This window comes from Mesocricetus auratus, unplaced genomic scaffold, assembly GCF_017639785.1.
Source record: "Mesocricetus auratus isolate SY011 unplaced genomic scaffold, BCM_Maur_2.0 Super-Scaffold_100004, whole genome shotgun sequence".
NCBI classification, from domain to species: Eukaryota; Metazoa; Chordata; class Mammalia; order Rodentia; family Cricetidae; genus Mesocricetus; species Mesocricetus auratus.
Genome location: NW_024429189.1, coordinates 70027047 through 70046722, shown reverse-complemented (window position 1 = coordinate 70046722; position 19676 = coordinate 70027047). Strand labels below are relative to the sequence as shown.

The window sequence follows — 19676 nt, the reverse complement described above, 5'->3', positions numbered from 1 at the left end:
AAAATAGACTGCTCTTTCTTGCGAAGTACAGTGTTGACATGAAATGATTATGGGCAATGGCTCTAGGATATGCAACCTCCTTGGAAAAAGGTGGGAAGACATCTTCTTCCGTGTCCCTCTTCCTGTCCCATTCTCACTTTCATTTGGGGTTCATGGGGTTACATGCCTGCGACTTCTGACAGAATATCATACCCTTAACTCATGGGAATGATATTGGTTGACCACCTTCAACTGTGAAGAACATCAAAGGGCTTGGGTTCCTAAGAGCTGGACACTAAAATCACAAATGATCAGATTTGGAGAGGATCTTAAATTGTTTAGTTCAATCTTAAATTGTTTAAAATATCACCTACTTTTTAATTTTAGTTTTTGGAACACTCTATTTCTAAAATTCTCACCTCAGGTCTTAATTTGGCTTCCTGGGGAAGGAGACAAATATTCAACTCTTGTTCTAGTTTATAGGCTAGTACTTTAGATAATTTTCTTCCATTTTTTGAGACTTCTCTGTTGCTTACTGTACTTCAGACAAGTATCTAGCACTGGTTTTTCATCTTATGATGAAAGCATGGAACACTTGATGTTTAAGATCCCTCCACCTCTGACATTTTATTGACTTCAGTTTGGGCTCTTGAAAGAAACAGAACTTCTTGTTTTTCATTTCTTCCTACTACCTATGTGAAGAATAGATGTCTCTCTGGGTAGGGAGAGAGTGGAAACATTTATCATGCTATTTCTTAGGAATTGATAATTAACATTTCAACAATCAATTCAATCATGGTTACAACAGCCTTGATGACCACCCCTGAAACACCGCCCAAGAGGCAAGAAGCCCAGGACTGGTTTTCATGGTTCTTTCAACCATCAGAGTCCAAGAGTCATCTTCATACAACAACGAAGATGCCTGGTAATGAGTTACAGATACCATGTATCATATGCCTGCCTGACAGCCTTTAATAATTCTCATTAACCTATGGGATGTGGTTAAAATCTAAATGCCATTCTGTCTTACAAATGTATGTGTCAATTTAGAAAAGACCAACTCTGATATCTTTATGTTTGTCTTAATATCACTAATACATGGTTTTTCTTCTCTATACTTCATATGAATAGATATAGCCTAGAATAAAATTAATTAGAAAATTGTAAAGTGGGGCAACTTTTTGGTGGTAACATAAAATCTCAACTCTAAACGATTGTCTGGGTACATCCTCAAATTAGCAAAGTCAAATAAATTTAGAGAATGTAAAATAACATAAACATAGCTACCAAAATATAGAAGATTTCTATCAAGTGATTTAGTTAGACACCAATAGTAAGAAAACCATAAGACAGACTGAATTGCATTCAAAAGTTAGAAGAATCCTTTTCAGTAAAAAGACATCTTTTGCAGTGTATACTGAGAAAAGGTCAAAGATTTCCATTTTCTTTTTAAAAGTGGCATCCAAAAATTGAAAGTGAGAAATTCTCAAAATATGGACTACAGTCTACTGTCATCAGCCTCTTTGAGTCTTTTTGGTTGATTAATAAATGACAAGAAAAATTCTGTTAACTAACCTTTTCTTCCTCGATGGGAAATTTTGTTGAAGATGAATAGTGTTCCTTGTATTCGCATTAGGGACACAGGATCTGATGAAAGATAAAGACTGAGAAACTGCATGCACCTTCTTAGAAATGTTGAAACAAAACCCTTTACTTCTTATAACCAATGAACCCTGATAAGAAGTAAGAATAAAAGAAAACAAATGAATTTTAAAAATACGTTTGTAACTATAGAATTTTAGAAACTTGACTTTGGGGTATTACTGAAAGTGTCTTGACTGCAAATAGGGATATACGAAACCTTCCTATTCTTGTCCTGATACCCTAGCTTTAATAGAATATTCCAAAGATGTAATAAGAAAGACATCTGAAAGCAAGGGCAAATTTGCATGGCTCTGGGCTTTGTTGTGTTTTTTCTCTAACTTCTTATGTAGGCTCTACCCACAGTTACTCTTAACCTCCTTGGAGAATATTGACTTGTAAAGATCATAGTCAATTGTTTTAAGGCCCACGTATTATCTTCAGATATGAGACCTTACAGATATATAAACCTACTCTTTCACTTTCTTCTTAAAATCTTGGGAACACCATAATGCCTTCCATGTCTGACTTCCCTCCTTGGTTGAAATGGGTTACTTGGTAGCCAGCTCAACTACTAATGCAAGTCACCACAACAGGTACGGAGTCAAATACCAATCCAACAGGCCGGGAGCCAAATGAGGAAAATGAAGATGAAACAGACAAATACCCCAGTTTTTCTGGATCAGGCATTGATGATGATGAAGATTTTATCTCCAGCACCAGTAAGAATAACCAATTACAGTAGAACCATATATGCAAGGATTGCTGAGGGACTTAAGTGATGATACAGTATCTGTCTTGGGAAACAGATGATGCGAAAAATGAGTGAATCTATGATTTTACCTTAATTCCATTCTGATGAGATTTAGGAGGAGGAGATAAAATGGAAAACAAAACATTGCTGAGAAAAATAGGTCCTGAATTTTCTGACACTTTGAGTTCTTCCTGTTCTGTTTATCAAGGTCTGCTCTTATAGAATATCTGCATTCTCAGGTGTGACTAGGGAATGACATATTAAAACACCACAGCAAATATTCACTGTGTCCCTGCTATGCCAGACGATGAGAACAAAAAGATGGAAAGGCCAAAACTTTTGCCTACAGGAGGCTCATGGACTGCTCGGACAAATGTTAATGTGACTTGGAGGACGGGAATTAAAAGTTGCACATGACCCTGAATTGAAAGCTTGGGAGGCCTTGGAATGGCTTAAAACATAGGAGCCAGAGCTCAAGAACTTCCTTAATTAATCAAATAATGGTTCAAATCAAAAGAAAAAATTCAAAAAGTTTAAACTACCTTGCTGGACACTAATATAACAGAAAACAGTAGAAGGCAGAATAAATGCCAGCTAAGCTTTTAAAAAGACAGTGTCAATAAATAAAAGCAGATAGTGACACCACTATGTAATCATGTGCAAATTTGTGAGCTCTATAAAATTTCCTAAGGACATCGAGAGGGAGAATGTAGAGAAATTATCCCATTCTGCCCAGTGACAGATTTCCCTAAACATGTCATAAGCTAAGTTTTTGCTGGACAGAAATGAGAATCATAAACCTGATTCAATTAACATTTGCAGGAAGGATATGGGGGTACTGTATCAGCTCTCTTAGACAGCAAGAGCTTTATCCATCCCGTTACAACTGAAGGACTTCATTCCCAAGTGAATAACACCTAGTGAGGGTAGGACGTAAAAGCAATATGTGGCTTGAAGACATCTGAGTGTGTGGCACCGATACAGAAAATATTAGAGACAGATTTAAGTGGCACATTCCTCATGCTGGAGCCTCTACAGAGCTTAGGAACATTAGAAAACAACCAAAGAACCCCATACATTGACTATTACTATGACAGTGTCTTCTGGATTCAGGATGTAGCTTCCCTAGAAATCAATCTCAAAAGAACTACTTACAAATGTGTTAATATGGTCACACTCCAGGGGATAAAGTTGTCATGTCATCCCCCCATCTTTATAGTGTGTATTCAATTTAACTTGTGTATTCAATTTAACTTTTTTGCTTAGCACCTAAGCCTTTTAATTCAACAGGATGCCCTCTTTCTCCTGGAGGCTTGGTCTAACTACCACTTTTCATGCTTATTAGAAAAATGGTTAATAACTCTAAAATATTTTCTTTACTTGTGAAATGGTTTTGAGTTATCTGGGTATCAAAGTAAAATTTGAAGGAAGATAAACTTGCAAATAGCCTTTTCACAAAAGACATAGTTTCTGGCATTGTCAAACCTTCTATCCCAGCCTTCCTATTTTGCATGATACTGGCATTGGTGAATTGACATGTCTTTGTTTTCCAGTGTATTATGCTGATGGTGGATGGTTACTTCTTATTCTTTTCTATGAAAGTGTATATCTTGGTCCTTTTTCAGTGGCTATGAATGGCTTGCTTATAACACGTTCTGTATTTATTATGTGGCTTTTGGGTAGATGTTCAGGGAAAAAAATATAGTTAAGCCGAATGGTTCTATAAGGCAGAGATTCTTTCCAAACGCCATATACATGAAAGCTTTGGCTCTTGTGGTTATGTCTTTCCCCCAGCAAAATCACTAACAAAATAGTGATTCCTGTGTTGTAACTCAGCTATCAACCTCTTCAGCCTGAGGATCTACAGCTAGCACACCTGCCAGTGATACCAACGAATGGCTTGGACTTCCAGATGTGGAGGGCTCCTACAGTTTGCATGGATGGGCAAAACTCTTCACATCTTTGCTCATTCTTGGTGGAGGGCTAGTGTCTTCAAAGCTGTTCTTCCTGCTGCTGCAACCTCCTTGACTATTTTATCCAGAAGATCTCATGTTCTAAGTGCAAAGGACACTGAGATGCAAACCAGCATGGTGGATGAAGCTGAAGGCTCTCTCCTTTCTCTCCATTTCCATTCAACCATCTATACATCCTCGTATAGATGAGCTGGTGTGTAGACTACAGAAGGATGAAATGTACAAAGCAAGCAATGAAGGCTCCAGAAATAACATTTTTCTAATTGCCTCAATCATCATTATCACAGTTTCATCCACTCCACGGGTTTCTGATCACACAAAACAGAACCAAGACTGGATCCATTGGAAGCCAAACCATTCAAACCCAGAAGCACTACCTCAGACAACCACTGGGATGACTGGTAAAGAATTATGCACATTTGTTAATGATACTTTCCCTCAAAGCCTATGATACTGTGAAGGTCAAACATCTGGACTCGGTGGGAAATTTAATTAATGTCTCATCACAAATCCTTAGCAAACTTTCATGAGGGTACTCAACTCCACATGGGAGTCATTTATCAACCATACTATCTGGACACAAGGTATTTTATGTCATTTTGTTATAAAAATGAATCCATATGAATGGTTTACATTTTATTATTCTGGAATAATAAGTAATATCATAGAATTCTTTACCTGTTCATTTCTCTGGAGGCAGATTAGTAAAAATCACTCTCAGTTATTGAGAGTAAGTATTTAGAGATAGTGCTTAGGCATAGGACCAGTAGATAATATGTACTTTAGTAGAAGAAAAGGATTATTAAAGACTATTTGATTAAAAGTCACAGTGTACTTAACCATCATCACAACAGATGTAGACAGAAACAGCACTATTGCTCATGGAGAGAACTCCACCCAGGACGCACAGCCTCCTTTCAATCACCATGAATATCAGGATGAAGAGGAGATCCCACGTGCTACAAGTACAAGTAAGAAGGATGGTGCTCTGAGGTTCTAGTACCCAATTTAACAGAGATGTTGTTTAGTTGTTGGCCTCAGCTTTTGTCTCTGCAAAGTAATTTATCTTCAGAGCCTGAAAGGGGCCAGATCTGCCCATGATTTTTGTAAATAAGGAAGAAAGATGACAAGTTGTCAGATTTTCCAAGAGACCAGAATGCTTACAAAGTGGATATGAGATGCCATTTTTGTGTTAATAACTCTTAATGCTTCTGTTTTGGTGGTTGGTGTGTGTTTTTGGGAGCATGCTCCTCAGGTATTAAGTGTGGGATCTGGAAGGAAAGCTTCACAAGTGGGCATATCTTTGAAATCATCTTCAATGAATACCTGCAATATATCCAGTTTCTTTATTTCCACACTCTCTTCCTTGCTCTGTGGTAGAATAGTACCACTGTGTCCTTGGTGGAAAATCAGGGCTCATATGGTTTCTCTTCAAGTTCTAAGCTAACCTTATTTGGTTAAAAAATTTTCAGGGCAACTTGAGAAAGACCTTGATGCTCTTATTGCTATTTCTACTTATAGAAAAATATCTCAGGTTTTCTAAAAACAGTCTTGTGTTTCACCACTGGATTATGAACCTAGGACAAGAAAACAAAGAAAAAGTGAAATGTATTCATCTTTCATCTGTATCTCAGAGAGTGAATGTAGATATATGTGTGTATTTGTGAGCACACATGCATACTTATTTATTCTTTAAACTTTGAGTGGCATAGCAGTGTACTTTTTAATTTTTACTTTTAAAAATAATTGCATTAAAATTTTTTAACTTCATTATTTGTGGAGAGATAGTGATTTCACTAATGGAAAATAACTAAAGATTTGGGCCTCCATCCCTTTGGATAATCAGTTAATCCCAGGAATGGCTTGGAAATTGCAAAATTAGCATGAGTTACATTTTAAAAATATATTTGCTATTACAAAATCACACACACACATCATTTTCTAAGATAATGAGATACAGTGAATTTTGTAAGTCACAAAAGTTATTTTGGCTTGGCAGTTTATAGGCCCTAATTTTCCTGATGAATCAGAAATTTGCTATGAACTGTTACAGATGGAAATGTCAGTGACTTTCTGACTTTTCCAGGAAGCACTCTGATGGGATTTTATCCCAGTCATCTTGCCTTTTTAAAACAGCATTTGAAAGGTTAAGCCTGTCTGATACTGTTATTATTTATATAATTCCCCAACTGGCTAGAATGTTTTTTTCTTCCACTGAATTAGCTTTGTTCAGAAGAGATTTTGCTATTTAAAATGTCCCTAGACAATCACATGACAGTAATATCCCAGGCATCCCCACAGCTTGCATGCCAGCACATTTCTGCTGAGTGCGGTGATAGGTTTTACAGCCTATTTGCAAATGTCTCCTGCTACACAAGTATTGTGAGTTGCCATGTAACACATTTTCCACTGCAAAAATCACTGGAACACAGAGATTATTCTTCCAACAGAAACTCTTTCTGGCCGAATATGTGAGGCCAGAATTTATAATCCACCGGCTAGGATCTTGTCCTGACTTTGCGCTACTCTGAGTACATGATTTTCAGCAAATGAAATTTGTTTTCCCATTTGGAAAATTAAAAGTTTTCTTTCTTGAATCTACCTTTTGGAATATAAGTAGCTTATCCACAATTATTATTGTCATTAACTATCTATCTATCTATCTATCTATCTATCATGAATGTATATATGCATGTATTATGTATTTATCTATCATCCATGTATCTATATGTGTATGTATATAGTATGTATATATGTATCTACCTACCTGGCTACCTACCTATCTAGCTCTGCCCTTAATGTAGACAGGCATACCAGAGGGTTTGTTAAGAACCTGGACAATGTGGCTCACCATCAGCATTCTCCTCGCAGCCTGGGCAGCTCCTAGTAGTACAGCAGAAGAAGCAGCTACTCAGCAGGAGCAGTGGTTTGAGAATGGATGGCAGGGGAAGTACTCCCCCACACCAACTGAAGACTCTCATGTGACAGCAGGGGCAACTGGTAATGGAGGGCTTCACAATGCGGGTAGAAACTACCTTCTGAGTTCAATGATGGGCATTGAAAACACAACACACACACACACACACACACACACACACACAAACACCGAAGGAATTGTCCAAGGTGTTAGGTTCCTTAACACATCATACTGAAGTAAACATAGATCCAGACTGTTGATGTTCCTAACAAGCTATCTGGCCAGCCAAAGATAGAAGCACATGAAAGAAATAGATTTAATCTGTAAGTGTGTGGTTTTCACATCTAGTTTGAGGCATCACCTAGTGAGACAATGACAGAGGCTCTATCTAATGAAAACCCCCTCTCTGCTTCCTAAAAAACATTTACTATATAACAAGAGTCTCCTTTTTCCTTATATTTTTTGTGAAACACTAGGCTTGTAAGAAAGAACCTTATTAGAAATCTAGTGTTGTGGGTAGATTCAAGCTTTACAAGAAAAAGAAAGATGCCTGGGTGATGCCATCTGAACTTTTGTTCTTACCTGTTTTGAATATCTCCTCGAATATACAACTGCTTAATCACACTTACAAATAAGCCACCTTCTCCATTCTGGAACTGTGGGGTTGTGGGAAACAGACTTAAGTCTTATCATCTCTGAAGGTTGCCAGATAATAACATGTTTCTGCAAGCCCCTGTGCATGCTTCCTTTGTCTGTGTGACTAAGCATTGTGATTCACCCTGCCTTGCAAAGTGTGTGAATTCTACATTATTACTTGGTATCAGTGGGAAATATCTCCATGTTTCCATCTGCAATATGGAATCTGAAACATAACCTCTTTGCAGTGCATGGAAACTTGTAAATGAATCACTAGTAGAGAAGCAGGTTTGGTGACTGGCTCCTTGGTGTGTTTGTTTCTGGGGAATGCTATTGTAATCTTTCTTCCTATACTTCTCCAATGGCACAGACGGAAACAAAGGCATAAACCACATGCCCACATGCCGTTTCTCATTGTTAGAAGGCAATGTTTCTGATGGACTCCCTCTGTGCTTTTGTGATAAGTAGCACTTTCGTGCTCATCCCTTGGGAAGCCTTTACCTGATGTCCTCTGTTTATCACCACCTGCTCATGCATTTCACTGTGGGATGTGCGTGTCTCAGAGTGACATCATGCACTTATATTGCTTTCTTTAGGGGACTGTGGTGGCATGTGTTGACAATTACTTCATCCTCCCTTGATGCCTGTAACTCATCCTCTGTCCATTACAGCACTTGTTAATGCTATGCTTCCTCCAACTTACATGCTGGCGAACAAGAAATTGAGCACAAATGAAACCAAATCTGGGAAAAGTCTAAACCAATGTAGCCCCTTTGTCCTCAGCACTAGAAAGTTATTTTCATTTTCTTCTCTGGAGAATAAAGTCTTTTTTTAAAGTCAGTCTATATATCCCTGCCCAATGTCAATTAACATTTTGACGATTGTTTGAACTGCATGGTGACAACAGCATCAGCCCACAGCAACCATCCAAGTCAAAGAATGACAACCCAGAGTCAAGAGAGCGTCTCCTGGACTGAGTTCCTCGACCCAGTTTCACATCCAATGGGACAAGATCATCAAACAGAAAGGAAGGGTAAACAGCATTTGAGACTTTTTTTAATGTATCATGTTTCTTAGAATCAACTACGTGTCTTTTCCCTTTGAAATGTACTGTTGATTTTAGTTCAATCTACTTTCCTAAGCATCCTGGTGTACTCAAAAATTAGTTTGCTGATACAAATCGGTAAGGAGTAGATATGCACATCATCTATGTACATAGTTCTAGTCAGAGAGTGAAGAATTTGCCAGGAAGACTAGGCACTTATCAGTCTTACGCTGATAAGAGTGGAAGTTATTTAAACCTAGGAGACAGGTGGGTTGTTTCTTACTTTAAGATGGTCTTACTACATATCCCAAGCTGGTCATCAATTCTTGATGATGCTCCCGCCTCGGTCTCCTGGGTGCTGGGATTGCATGTACTATCATGCCTGGCTAAGGAAGGGATATTCTTAAGATTCTGTTCCTTTTTAAGTACAAAGATCTCAAAAGAAACAATAAGTAATGGATTCAGTGACTATGTCTACTATAAATTCAAAGATAAATTTTGGTTTTGGTAGACAAATCTAACTGGTGAAAAGAAAAGGTGAGTAGCTAATGTAAATAAACAATGTAATGACTCAGAAAACTGTAAAGTTATTTATTGTTGCCTCATTTAGAGATAGTGTAGTATTGAAGGATTTAAGATTTAGATCATTCTGGGCCCTCCTTGAATGGCTATGAACTTAATGAATAGACAACTTGTACATGAGACAAAAATTCCTATTTTCTTAATGCCTTTCATTCTTATTTACACACAAGCAATTTAAAAAGAGAAATCAAAATGTATTATAGTTTTGCAAGAAAGGAAGGTTGTGAATTATTTGACTAATTTTCATATTTAAAAGCAACTTTCCTGTTAAAAGTAACAGCAGCCACCTGCTTGAAAGAAACATCAAGAATTGGTGGCCATTGTCCTCTTAGGATTCAACAAATAGAAGACTGTGTTTCTACTATACTCATGAGCAGAATTACTTTTTTTAAAACAAAATATCCATATCACAAAAATGTAACATTCCAAAACAACCAAATATGGGGTTTTGTAAATTTTTTCAGAGAAGTTTCATTTAGATGTATCTTCTAGATGTAAATAGCCAGCCATATGCTCTACACATATCTGACTGAAATACATCCTAATAGCTCGGTGAATATATCTCCATATTGGATAACTACAAAATTACCTCTAAAGTAAATCCAAAAACTTCTTTTTTTAAGAAACACTAATATTATTGAATACACATCCCATAAACAGCCATGTATGTGAGATATGCATTAGATGCATAAGCCATCATGGAGATACAAGAATGTATATATAATTCATATTCGTGCTTGAAAGAAACTTAAAAATCAGCAGACAAAAGAAAATATTTAATAGCACAATAGATCTGACAACATGAATCAGTAATGGATAATGGAAGTAAGATGGAGGATGTTTTGAAAAGGAGACTCATGTGAACAAATCCATAAAGGAAGAAAAGCCAAGGAAAGAGTACATCACTGTGAGTGGATAGATATGTCCTAAAAGAGGGGAAGTGTTTAAATGGCTATTCTGGGACCATTTTGTTGAGTTGCTGATGTGCCACAGGCAAGACCCACCACACAGATTTATGTGCTTAGCTCGTGTGGGTGGGGTTCTGAAGAGACCTATGGTAAAAAAAGATAAATGACAATAAATGAATAAATAAACAAACTCAGTAAAGGAACTCCAGAATCATTATTAGGTGTCCAACCTGAAGAAGAGAGAAAGATTACATTTCATAGGTAAATAATCAAGAAAAAGGTGTTAGATCTCATAGGCAGTCCAAATACCCAGAAAGGAGCTCAAGCTAGACTATAGGAGAATTTCTGGTGGTTAGATAAAGGCCGGAATTCATCAGGAACTTGTGAAACCAGTTCCCATCTGTCAAAAGGAATCATTTCCCTTTGCTCTGGCAGAAAGGACATAATGGCTCTCCATTGACATATGCCTGCAGTTGCATATCAAAACCCATGTTGGCCTCCAAGATAACCTCAATCACAATTCACGAGTACTTGTTACAACATTTCAAAGTCCCCTGTGCCAGTCTCCTGGCTCTCCCCTCCCCACAGCTACTCATCCTCCTTATATACCTTACGTTTTTACTCTCTCACTGTGCTCTATTCTCTATCTCTTGCTATCTTGCTGTCTCTACTATTCTCTCCCACTCTTTCCTGGCCCTGGTTATGTCCAATCTGCTGGTCATGCTTAGTCCACTTTTTCCTTTCTTTGCTATGGACTGCTCCAGATGCCTCTGGCTGTTCTCTCTCTCTCTTTCTCTTTCTCTTTCTCTTTCTCTTTCTCTTTCTCTTTCTCTTTCTCTTTCTCTTTCTCTTTCTCTTTCTCTTTCTTTCTTTCTCTCTCTCTCTCTCTCTCTCTCTCTGTCTCTCTCTCTGTCTCTCTCTCTGTCTCTCTGTCTCTCTCTCTCTCTCATATCTACAATACAAACCTTAATCATATCTTGAAGTGGTCGTGTCTGCAGTTTCTTTACTGAGTTTCCTCACACACACACATGACGGCTTCAATCATACGATGACAAGATAGTTCTCAAAGAATTTTACTCATCAAAGAAAAAAATGAACAAGGGTAGACGCAGACACTCAGAAGACAAGGCTGTTTTCTGGTAGGGTATCCATTTGAAAGTTTGGATGGGTAACTGACCTTTGTTCTTTGAAATCCTGATGGTAGAGTGAGACACACATTTTTCTCTGACAGAGATCTTGTCTGTCTTTGCTTTTAGCATGTAAAGGCTGGAGTCCCAAGGTGGGTGTCCTGTATCCCAGTGCTTCCCACTGGAGCCATTTGGAACTGATTAGATCTCCCCAGAGGCAGTGGTGTGGGTAGACGGAGAAAATTGTAGAGTTAGCAATATTGATGGTGTTTATGGACTGTTTGGCCTCTATTTCACTCTGAACTTGTTATTCCAGCCCATAATAGCCCTGTGATAACCATCAGAAAAAGCAGTCTTTTTAATTACTTCATGGATGTTTCACACCACTCAATACTATAATCAGAAATCCCAAGATATTTCTTTCTTTTTTTTTTTTTTTTTTTTTTTGGTTTTTTGAGACAGGGTTTCTCTGTGGCTTTAGAGGCTGTCCTGGAACTCACTTTGTAGACCAGGCTGGCCTCGAACTCACAGAGATCCACCTGCCTCTGCCTCCCGAGCGCTGGGATTAAAGGCATGTGCCACCAACGCCCGGCCAAGATATTTCTTTTTTGTGTTTAGGGAAAGAATGATTCTTGTTTGTCTATGGGTACTTCCTGTTGTCTCAACGTAGTTAGTTATATTGGGTAATGTGTATTTTTTTTCTGTGTTTAAGTTGTGAAGCAAAAACAAACAAACAAACAAACAAACAAAAATAACCAAATAAGGGAATCCTTTAAAAACTTTTCGTTGGTGCTGTTTTGTTTTGTTTGGCCTGGTGAGCAGGAAGTGACAAAATGGTGTTTGTGTGTGTTATTTGTCTCCATGTGTCTGACTGTACTTGTCTGCCTTGGATTTAAGCAAATCACACATGGGCTACATTTCTGTCCCTTTGCAAAGACTGTGAGCCCCGTCGCATGCTCATGCAACTTCCTTCCAGACTAGGCAAAACAAGCAAGCAAATATGTGATAGCTTTAACCTGACTCTGTCCTGAATGAAAACCAGGAATATCCTGTGGTATTCTTAAAGAAACAATCATTTATCACAGTCTGGACATGTGAACCTGTTTCTTTCCTCTTATCAGGCTGAATATAAAAATTACTTGGCTGTATGACAATGGCCCTCGGGCAATGGCATAGGGAATAAGGCAGTAATACAGATTTACTTTCTTCAGATACAGAGTCCAGTCATAGTACAACCCTTCAGCCTACTGCAGCTCAAAATACCCATTTGGTGGAAGACTTGGACAGGACAGGACCACTTTCAGTGACAACTCGTAAGGATAATGACACACAGCTCCTTTCTTGACCTGTCTTCCTACTTCTGCTCACATTGGTCAAGATGTCTCATTTGGTGGTGGAATGGTGCAGTCTTTGTTAGGTGGCTCAGCTCAGGCAGAGGGTGAATCTATTTTCATTGTCCGTCTTTCTTGTGGGGATTCTTTAAACCTGACTTCATCTTCATTCAGGGTCTCCAATGACTTTTTACTAACAAAAGGATATGGAGGCTTAATTCATCTCCATGTTTCTTCTGTAACTCTTCATATGAATGATATTGAAGACCATCACTAGTAGATTGCTTTCTCTATGTTTTAATAGATTATTTTTCATTCCCACCCTTTTACCATGCAAGGAAGGTGAAAGATTGCTTTCATGGTTGTGTAATATGAAGGCCAGATTATCATTGTGGATAGAGAAATTGCATTTAGATTTGAGAGGAGGAGCAAGGCTTTTGTTAATAACTGACCAAGGTGATGGAGTTCCTGGAATCAAAAAGAACCCTTTGCTAACATAGTTTTCTATCCTTAAAAAATCTGCCAAGAAGAAATATGAAATTTTTAGTGCCCTTAATTTTCACCATGTGTATAATAATAGCCCAAGAATCAACCCCAAAGTCATTCATAAATTCTTGGCAGATTATCAAAGAAATCCCCAAATTAAGAAGGACTCATTTTACTTCTTGCTACACATAATGGGCAGAGTCCTTTAGAGGAGCCCTTTAGGCATAATAAAAAAGCCAGCAGGCATATATTGACCATCATTAATGTAAACAACAGTGTTAGGCATCAAAGGAAATATAAATAAGCCTATATATGGCTCTCACCAATGCTGGACTTGTATTTACATTTTGTTTACTCTTGGCTTTTGTTGTGATCTTGCTTTTGTTATTTAGTGAATGTCTCTCTCCTGGCTATATTTATTTGGTGGTGGACATGGCTCATGGGAGTGTTTTATGCAGCCTTTGCACCTGAACCTCAGAGGTCAGTCAGTGCCTTTCTTGGAAGAACACAAAAGGAAAGAACTTAAAATAGTCAAAGTAATTTCAGATATGGGCAACGATTCAATCTCAAATTGATATAAGTCACTGAGAGCCCTGTGTTTGCCCAGGCAAGCATTTCCTTGGTGCATTGAAGAGAAACCATATTATAGGCAAGACCATAGCCTACTAACAAAGTAGTAACTAAAATGCAATGCTCCCTACAAGGGAGTCATGTATTTCTCTGTAAGATTGCTCTGGGTTAATTGATGGAAATGAGCTTTTTCCTTTTGTGTTCACAAACTACATAGCACTATTTTCCTTATAACCTCTTTGCTCACAATTTGAATATCTTAATGGTTGAGGAAAAACAAATTAAAGCTGCACTTTCCATATCTCTGTGATTTTTGTTTCCTGGGGTTTCTTGGTGCAGTTGGGTCAGTCCAGGGAGGACAAAGTTTTGGCTTGGGCTTCTCTTTGGAACTGCACTGACAGAAAAAGAAGCTAACTAGGGACAAAGCAAAAATTTTCTGTGTATTTCTATCAACTCAGTCGATGATAAAAGGCACAAATATCATTCTCCCTTTGTATCTGTCCATCTGCTAACTAGATCATCCATGTAAGGGGGCAACAAAGGACTTCGTGGTTCCTAATTAACACTAACTTCATCCCTCATTGAAACAGCACAGAGTCATTCTCAGAACTTTACATCACATGAAGAACTGGAAGAAGACAAAAACCACCCAACAACTTCTGTTCTGCCATCTAGCAGTAAGGATCATAAAGCCCAAATGGCTTTGTCTATTTAACAGAAATCAAAAAGTTCTGGTATCTTTGGTGGTGGTATATCTGCTGCTTATTTTTATACATTAATTTTAATCATAAGGTGTGTCTGGTGGTGGTCTCCAACTCCCCTGCTTTATAGACCTTTTAGAAGCCATTGTACATTAGGTAAAACTTTTCTGCTGAATTGGTTTAGAAAATGATGATTGTTTCTATAAGATTTTATTAAATTCATTACATTAATAATATTTCCATTTTGTCTTCTGGACCACAACTCCACAGTATTGGTGACTAAGACGCAATGCCCTTCTGGCACAGAAAAGATTAAGTCAGTAGACTCAGGTCTTTTGGATCTTGAATTTATTATTCCAGTTTGTAGACAGATGGAAATCCAATGGTTTGTTTCTTCCTCTTCTTCAGAGATGGATCCAACTGAGAAAAAAAACTCAAAATCCTGTAATACCTGAGTTGAGTTCAAGGTCACAATGGGATTAACCTCCCCCTTGATGACTCAGACAAATCTTATAAGAAATGCCTCTTGTGGGTAGTAGTCACCAAAATCTCTTCTGTTGAGTGCTATCCGGATGGTATCTTTTGTAAAACATTGTTTTTATTCAGCACCATTTGCTTTTGGTCTTGGAAAACAGTAGAAAGATGTCTCAGCAACTTTACCTTCTGAAGACAAGCACATGGTGGGTGGTAACCATACAGGTGTGGGCTTGTCATTGACTCCACCTCCACGCAGCTAGGAGTGGTGGTAAAGACGGAAGAAGAGGTGGAGGCCTCCCCAAAGACGCAACTACTTCTCTGGAAGGCTACACCACTCATTACCCAGAAACAATGGAAAATGGGACTCTCACCCCAGTGACTCCTGCAAAGACTGGGGTCTTTGGAGAAACTGAAGTGACTGTTGCTGAAGACTCCAACTTTAATGTTGATGGCTCCTTACCAGGTAATTTGGCCATTTGTCATCTGGTTTGCTTCTCTGGAGAAACAATATATATTTTTCCTATTGGGGATATTTTCTGTGAAGACTGTAATTAGGTTACCTTATGCCATGGGAATGGTTTTCATCATTGGTCATCAATTCTAATGCCAGCAAACTTGGACTTATCTGAAATAAAATAATGCTTCAATTTCCTGGTGTAATCTCCATATATTTTTTTGTGACTTGGTTCTCATGGTAGGCTTTCTTGCTTTGTCTTTTCTCCAGTCTGTGATATATTAACTTGAACCATGTGAAACTGATATTTTTGAGGACTGAAATAGTTGAATATTAGAAATTTCACTTGATTCAGCTAATATATTTTGCCTATTTAGTAAAGCTTTACCAAACATTCATGATTTTCTTATACTGGTATCTTTCCTCTGAAACTGTCTTTAATTGGTGATGGAGTGGTTCATTTCATTTTTGGTGATGGGTTGGTATATGAACCTTTTCTACTTATAGTGTGCTTCAAAGTTATTCACTATTAATAAACTGGGATCCTCACTTTTATTGTAATTGTAAACATATGACTTACTCAACTAAGTCTGTTATGGACTCAATGAGACTTCTCAAATAAGCAATCCTCTCTGTATCTCTCCTTTATTTGTTTGTGTGTATTAAGAAACTAACACTGTAGAAAGGGGAAAGTGCTTTCTATTGCTAAGAAACTAGATGCCCACTCCTGCTAGTGCTTATAGTCCAGGTACCTCTACCATTCAACCACTAACACATTAAAGATTAATACACACAAACACATGCACATGCACATACATATGCACGCACATTTGTAGAAAGACCAGGCCTCCTCCACTCTCGCAAAAGATAAGAAAATGATCTCATGAGAATCACATATGCAAAACAGATGGTAGTGGTGAAGTTCTGATTGACAGAGGGAAAGAAAACCCAGGATGTCATATGCATAGCATATTTCCTTTGGCTTTCCACTCCAGGGCTTCAAGAAAAGGAGCTTTAAAAATACCAATTTCGGCAGTATTGGCAAGCCCAAGCCTCCTTACACGCTGAAGGCTTTTGCTTAGTGCTCTTATTAATAACCATCTTTTCTTCATTAAAACTTCCAAGTGCTGCTGTTAGATTCCTGCAGAACGAATCAAATCTAGGAGTGCCAGCAATGTTCTCATGCAGAAATGGTCCCATCCATCATGCCACTTGGTGGATTTAAATTTGAAATGGCAGTCTTAGTTACAGTTTCTTGAGTGGCTTGCAGAGTCTATCTAATTGCTAGCAAGTAAAATGCTTTCTACTAAATTAGTACACACATGTGCTGATCCCATTTGATCAATGTAAGAAAGGTAGTAATATCTGTATTTCCTCCAGTTCTCTGTGAATTCAGTGATTAGAATAAATGGCCTGATTCTCATTCCTTGTTTCCTTCCAGAAGATTCACAAAGGATATTTCTCTCCGTACATTTCTCAATCTACACGCTTAATGCAAAGCACTGAACCATGCATGCAATGGCAGTGGTGCTGATGGGCCTAGCGATGGTGATGGCTTTGGAAATGGTGATTTTGGTGGTGGGACTCTCATGTGGTGTTTCCGCAAGTGCTGTTGTCAGTTATTATAACCATTATCCAAGGAAAAAAGCAGTCTCTCATAAAGTTAGGAGCAATTCCAAGCAGCCCCCTCCTAACCAGGGAATGGTGATGAGCGGTTCACTGTATTCTCTTTCTAGGCTCTGTTGTAATGGTCTATACCAACATTCGGAGTTCTTGATCTCTGTTTATGTTTCCTATATGCTGAATCTAAGATTTCATCTTAGGATTTAAATTTAACCCCTCTTGAGTTTGTCAAAACCTAAAGTTTTCTGATGATGGATATTTGAGAAGATGGGATCATATCAAGGATTGTTGAAAATGCAGGCATAAATCTGAAAAAAAAATGTCAGTTGAGATTTATTCTGATACCCAGCTCTATTATCATTCATGTTATTTCACTGTTTCTTTTTTCACTTAAGTTTGACTTTCCTCCTCTCTGCATAGTTTATTTTTCCCTTTGAGTCTTTGCCTCATTCATCCCTAAGATTCTTTTGTTTCAGACTCAGAGAAACCTCTTTCACTGTCTGAGCCAGAGTCTTAGTTAAGTGATTATATTCCTGTATCACAGCTCTTTTCCAAGCTAAGAAGTGTCCCATTCAAAACCCAACCCCAAGAAAGCATCATAGTATCTTCCTCCAGAATATTCCTTAGCTCTGCTCTTGGATTTCTACTCTCAACATACTTTTAGTGATCATCCAGGATGACCTGTACTGCCTCTGTTTCCTTAATTTTGATTAAAACTCTAGTTCACTCATCAATGTCTTAAAGATGAGCAGTGACTTGTTCGTTGTTAGCAGATGATGTTTTTCTGAACACACACCCGGTGGAAATAAAGATGACAATGTGAGTGGACACACAATGCTGACTATTTTTTATTGCCTATTACTCTAGGAGACCAAGACTCATCCATGGATCCCAGGGGGAATTCCCTCACTGTGACTGATGGATCCAAATTAACTGGTGAGTTAGAAATGTTTAGTCACTTACTATTATGATCACTGAACCTGATGGTTGCTAATGAATCCTGAGTCAGTGTCTCTAGAGAATTGTTTCACACTTAAAAGAAGACACCACATGTATTTTCAGTCACAGGGAGGGCTTATTAAGTTACTTTGCTAGACCCCACCCTGACGTTTCTGATTCAGCAGGTCTAGGGTGGAGCCTAATAAATTCCCATTCACTGTGATACTGCTGCAATGAGTACCACACTTTGAGAACCAACACTATAGAAAAGGAGCTTCCATCTGAAAGGGTCTGGAAGAATTCACACAGTACGTCTGTGCTGACTAGTGCTATGTCAGCTTGACACAAGCTAAAGTCATTAGAGAGGAGGCAGCCTCAGTTGAGAAGATGCCTCAGTAAGATCTGGCTGTAAACAAGCCTATGGAGCATTTTCTTAGTGATTGATGTGGGGGGGCTGTCACATTGTGGCTGGGACATCGCTGGATTGGTGGTCCTGGCCTCTATAAGAAAGCATACTGGACCCCAGATTGATGGCTGTGTAGAAAACATGGGGCTGACCCAGACCCCCTGAATGTGGCCTAGGTAATCTATGGGGCCTTGGGTAGTCTTTTTTTTTTTTTTTTTTTTTTTTTTTTGGTTTTTCGAGACAGGGTTTCTCTGTGGCTTTGGAGGCTGTCCTGGAACTCGCTCTGTAGACCAGGCTGGCCTCGAACTCACAGAGATCTGCCTGCCTCTGCCTCCCAAGTGCTGGGATTAAAGGCGTGCGCCACCAACGCCCGGCTTTTTTTGGGGGGGGTAGTCTTTATCCTTGGCGTACAAATAGACTTTGAGTGCCCATCCTACAATGAGGGATGCTCTCTCAGCCTGGACTCTTGTGGGAGGGACTAGACCCTGCCCTGGATGAGATGACAGACTCTGGAGATCCACCATCCCTGGGGATCAGAGTGGAGATTGGGTGGGGTACTGGGGGGCCTGGTGGGGAGGGCAAGGGAGGAGGGGAGCAAGAGGGAGCTGGGATTGACATGTGAAACAAGTTTGTTTCTAACTTAAATCAAAAAAGGGGAAAAAAAAGAAAGCATACTGAGAAAGCAACAAAGAACAAGTCAGTAAGCAGCACTTTGCTCCATGGCCTCTGCATTAGTTCCTGCCTCCAGGCAGGTTTGAGTTCCTGGACTGTGATATGTAAGTCGAGTAAACCCTTTCATCCCCAACTTGGTTTGGGTTATGGTGTTTCATCAATAGTAACCCTAAGTAGGACAGCCACCATCTAACATTGTCTCCATTACAGAGTAACTAAGAGAACTTTTTGACATAACATAGCTTGTGTTTGATCCTCGTTCTTCTACCTATAAGCTGAGCAAATGATCACAGGGTCTGAGATTCAATGTCTTAGATGATAATCTTGAGATATTGTTAGAGGGTGCCCTTTTAAGACCAAATGGCAACGAATACCTGGAAAGTGTTTAGCATAATCCTGGAACCTGGTGAAGTAGCCAGCACTTCAGAATTTACTGTATTCCAGAAAGATTAAGC

General features: G+C 38.7%; 1 protein-coding gene across 11 annotated transcripts in view; it reads left to right on the top strand.

The window, feature by feature from the left end:
- Cd44 (CD44 molecule (Indian blood group)) overlaps positions 1 to 19676 on the top strand; it is an 82773-nt gene that overhangs the window by 49317 nt on the left and 13780 nt on the right. For 2 of the 11 annotated variants that reach the window (XM_021230366.2, XM_013117729.3), the window contains 10 exons: positions 788 to 904; positions 2217 to 2342; positions 4635 to 4748; positions 5202 to 5318; positions 7219 to 7347; positions 8808 to 8933; positions 12774 to 12875; positions 14540 to 14626; positions 15384 to 15590; positions 18072 to 18140. In XM_021230366.2, the coding sequence (XP_021086025.1) occupies positions 788 to 904; positions 2217 to 2342; positions 4635 to 4748; positions 5202 to 5318; positions 7219 to 7347; positions 8808 to 8933; positions 12774 to 12875; positions 14540 to 14626; positions 15384 to 15590; positions 18072 to 18140 (1194 nt within the window). The remainder of the gene's footprint in view (positions 1 to 787; positions 905 to 2216; positions 2343 to 4634; positions 4749 to 5201; positions 5319 to 7218; positions 7348 to 8807; positions 8934 to 12773; positions 12876 to 14539; positions 14627 to 15383; positions 15591 to 18071; positions 18141 to 19676) is intronic. The other 9 variants (XM_040744835.1, XM_021230375.2, XM_040744836.1 and 6 more) reach the window with 9 other exon arrangements.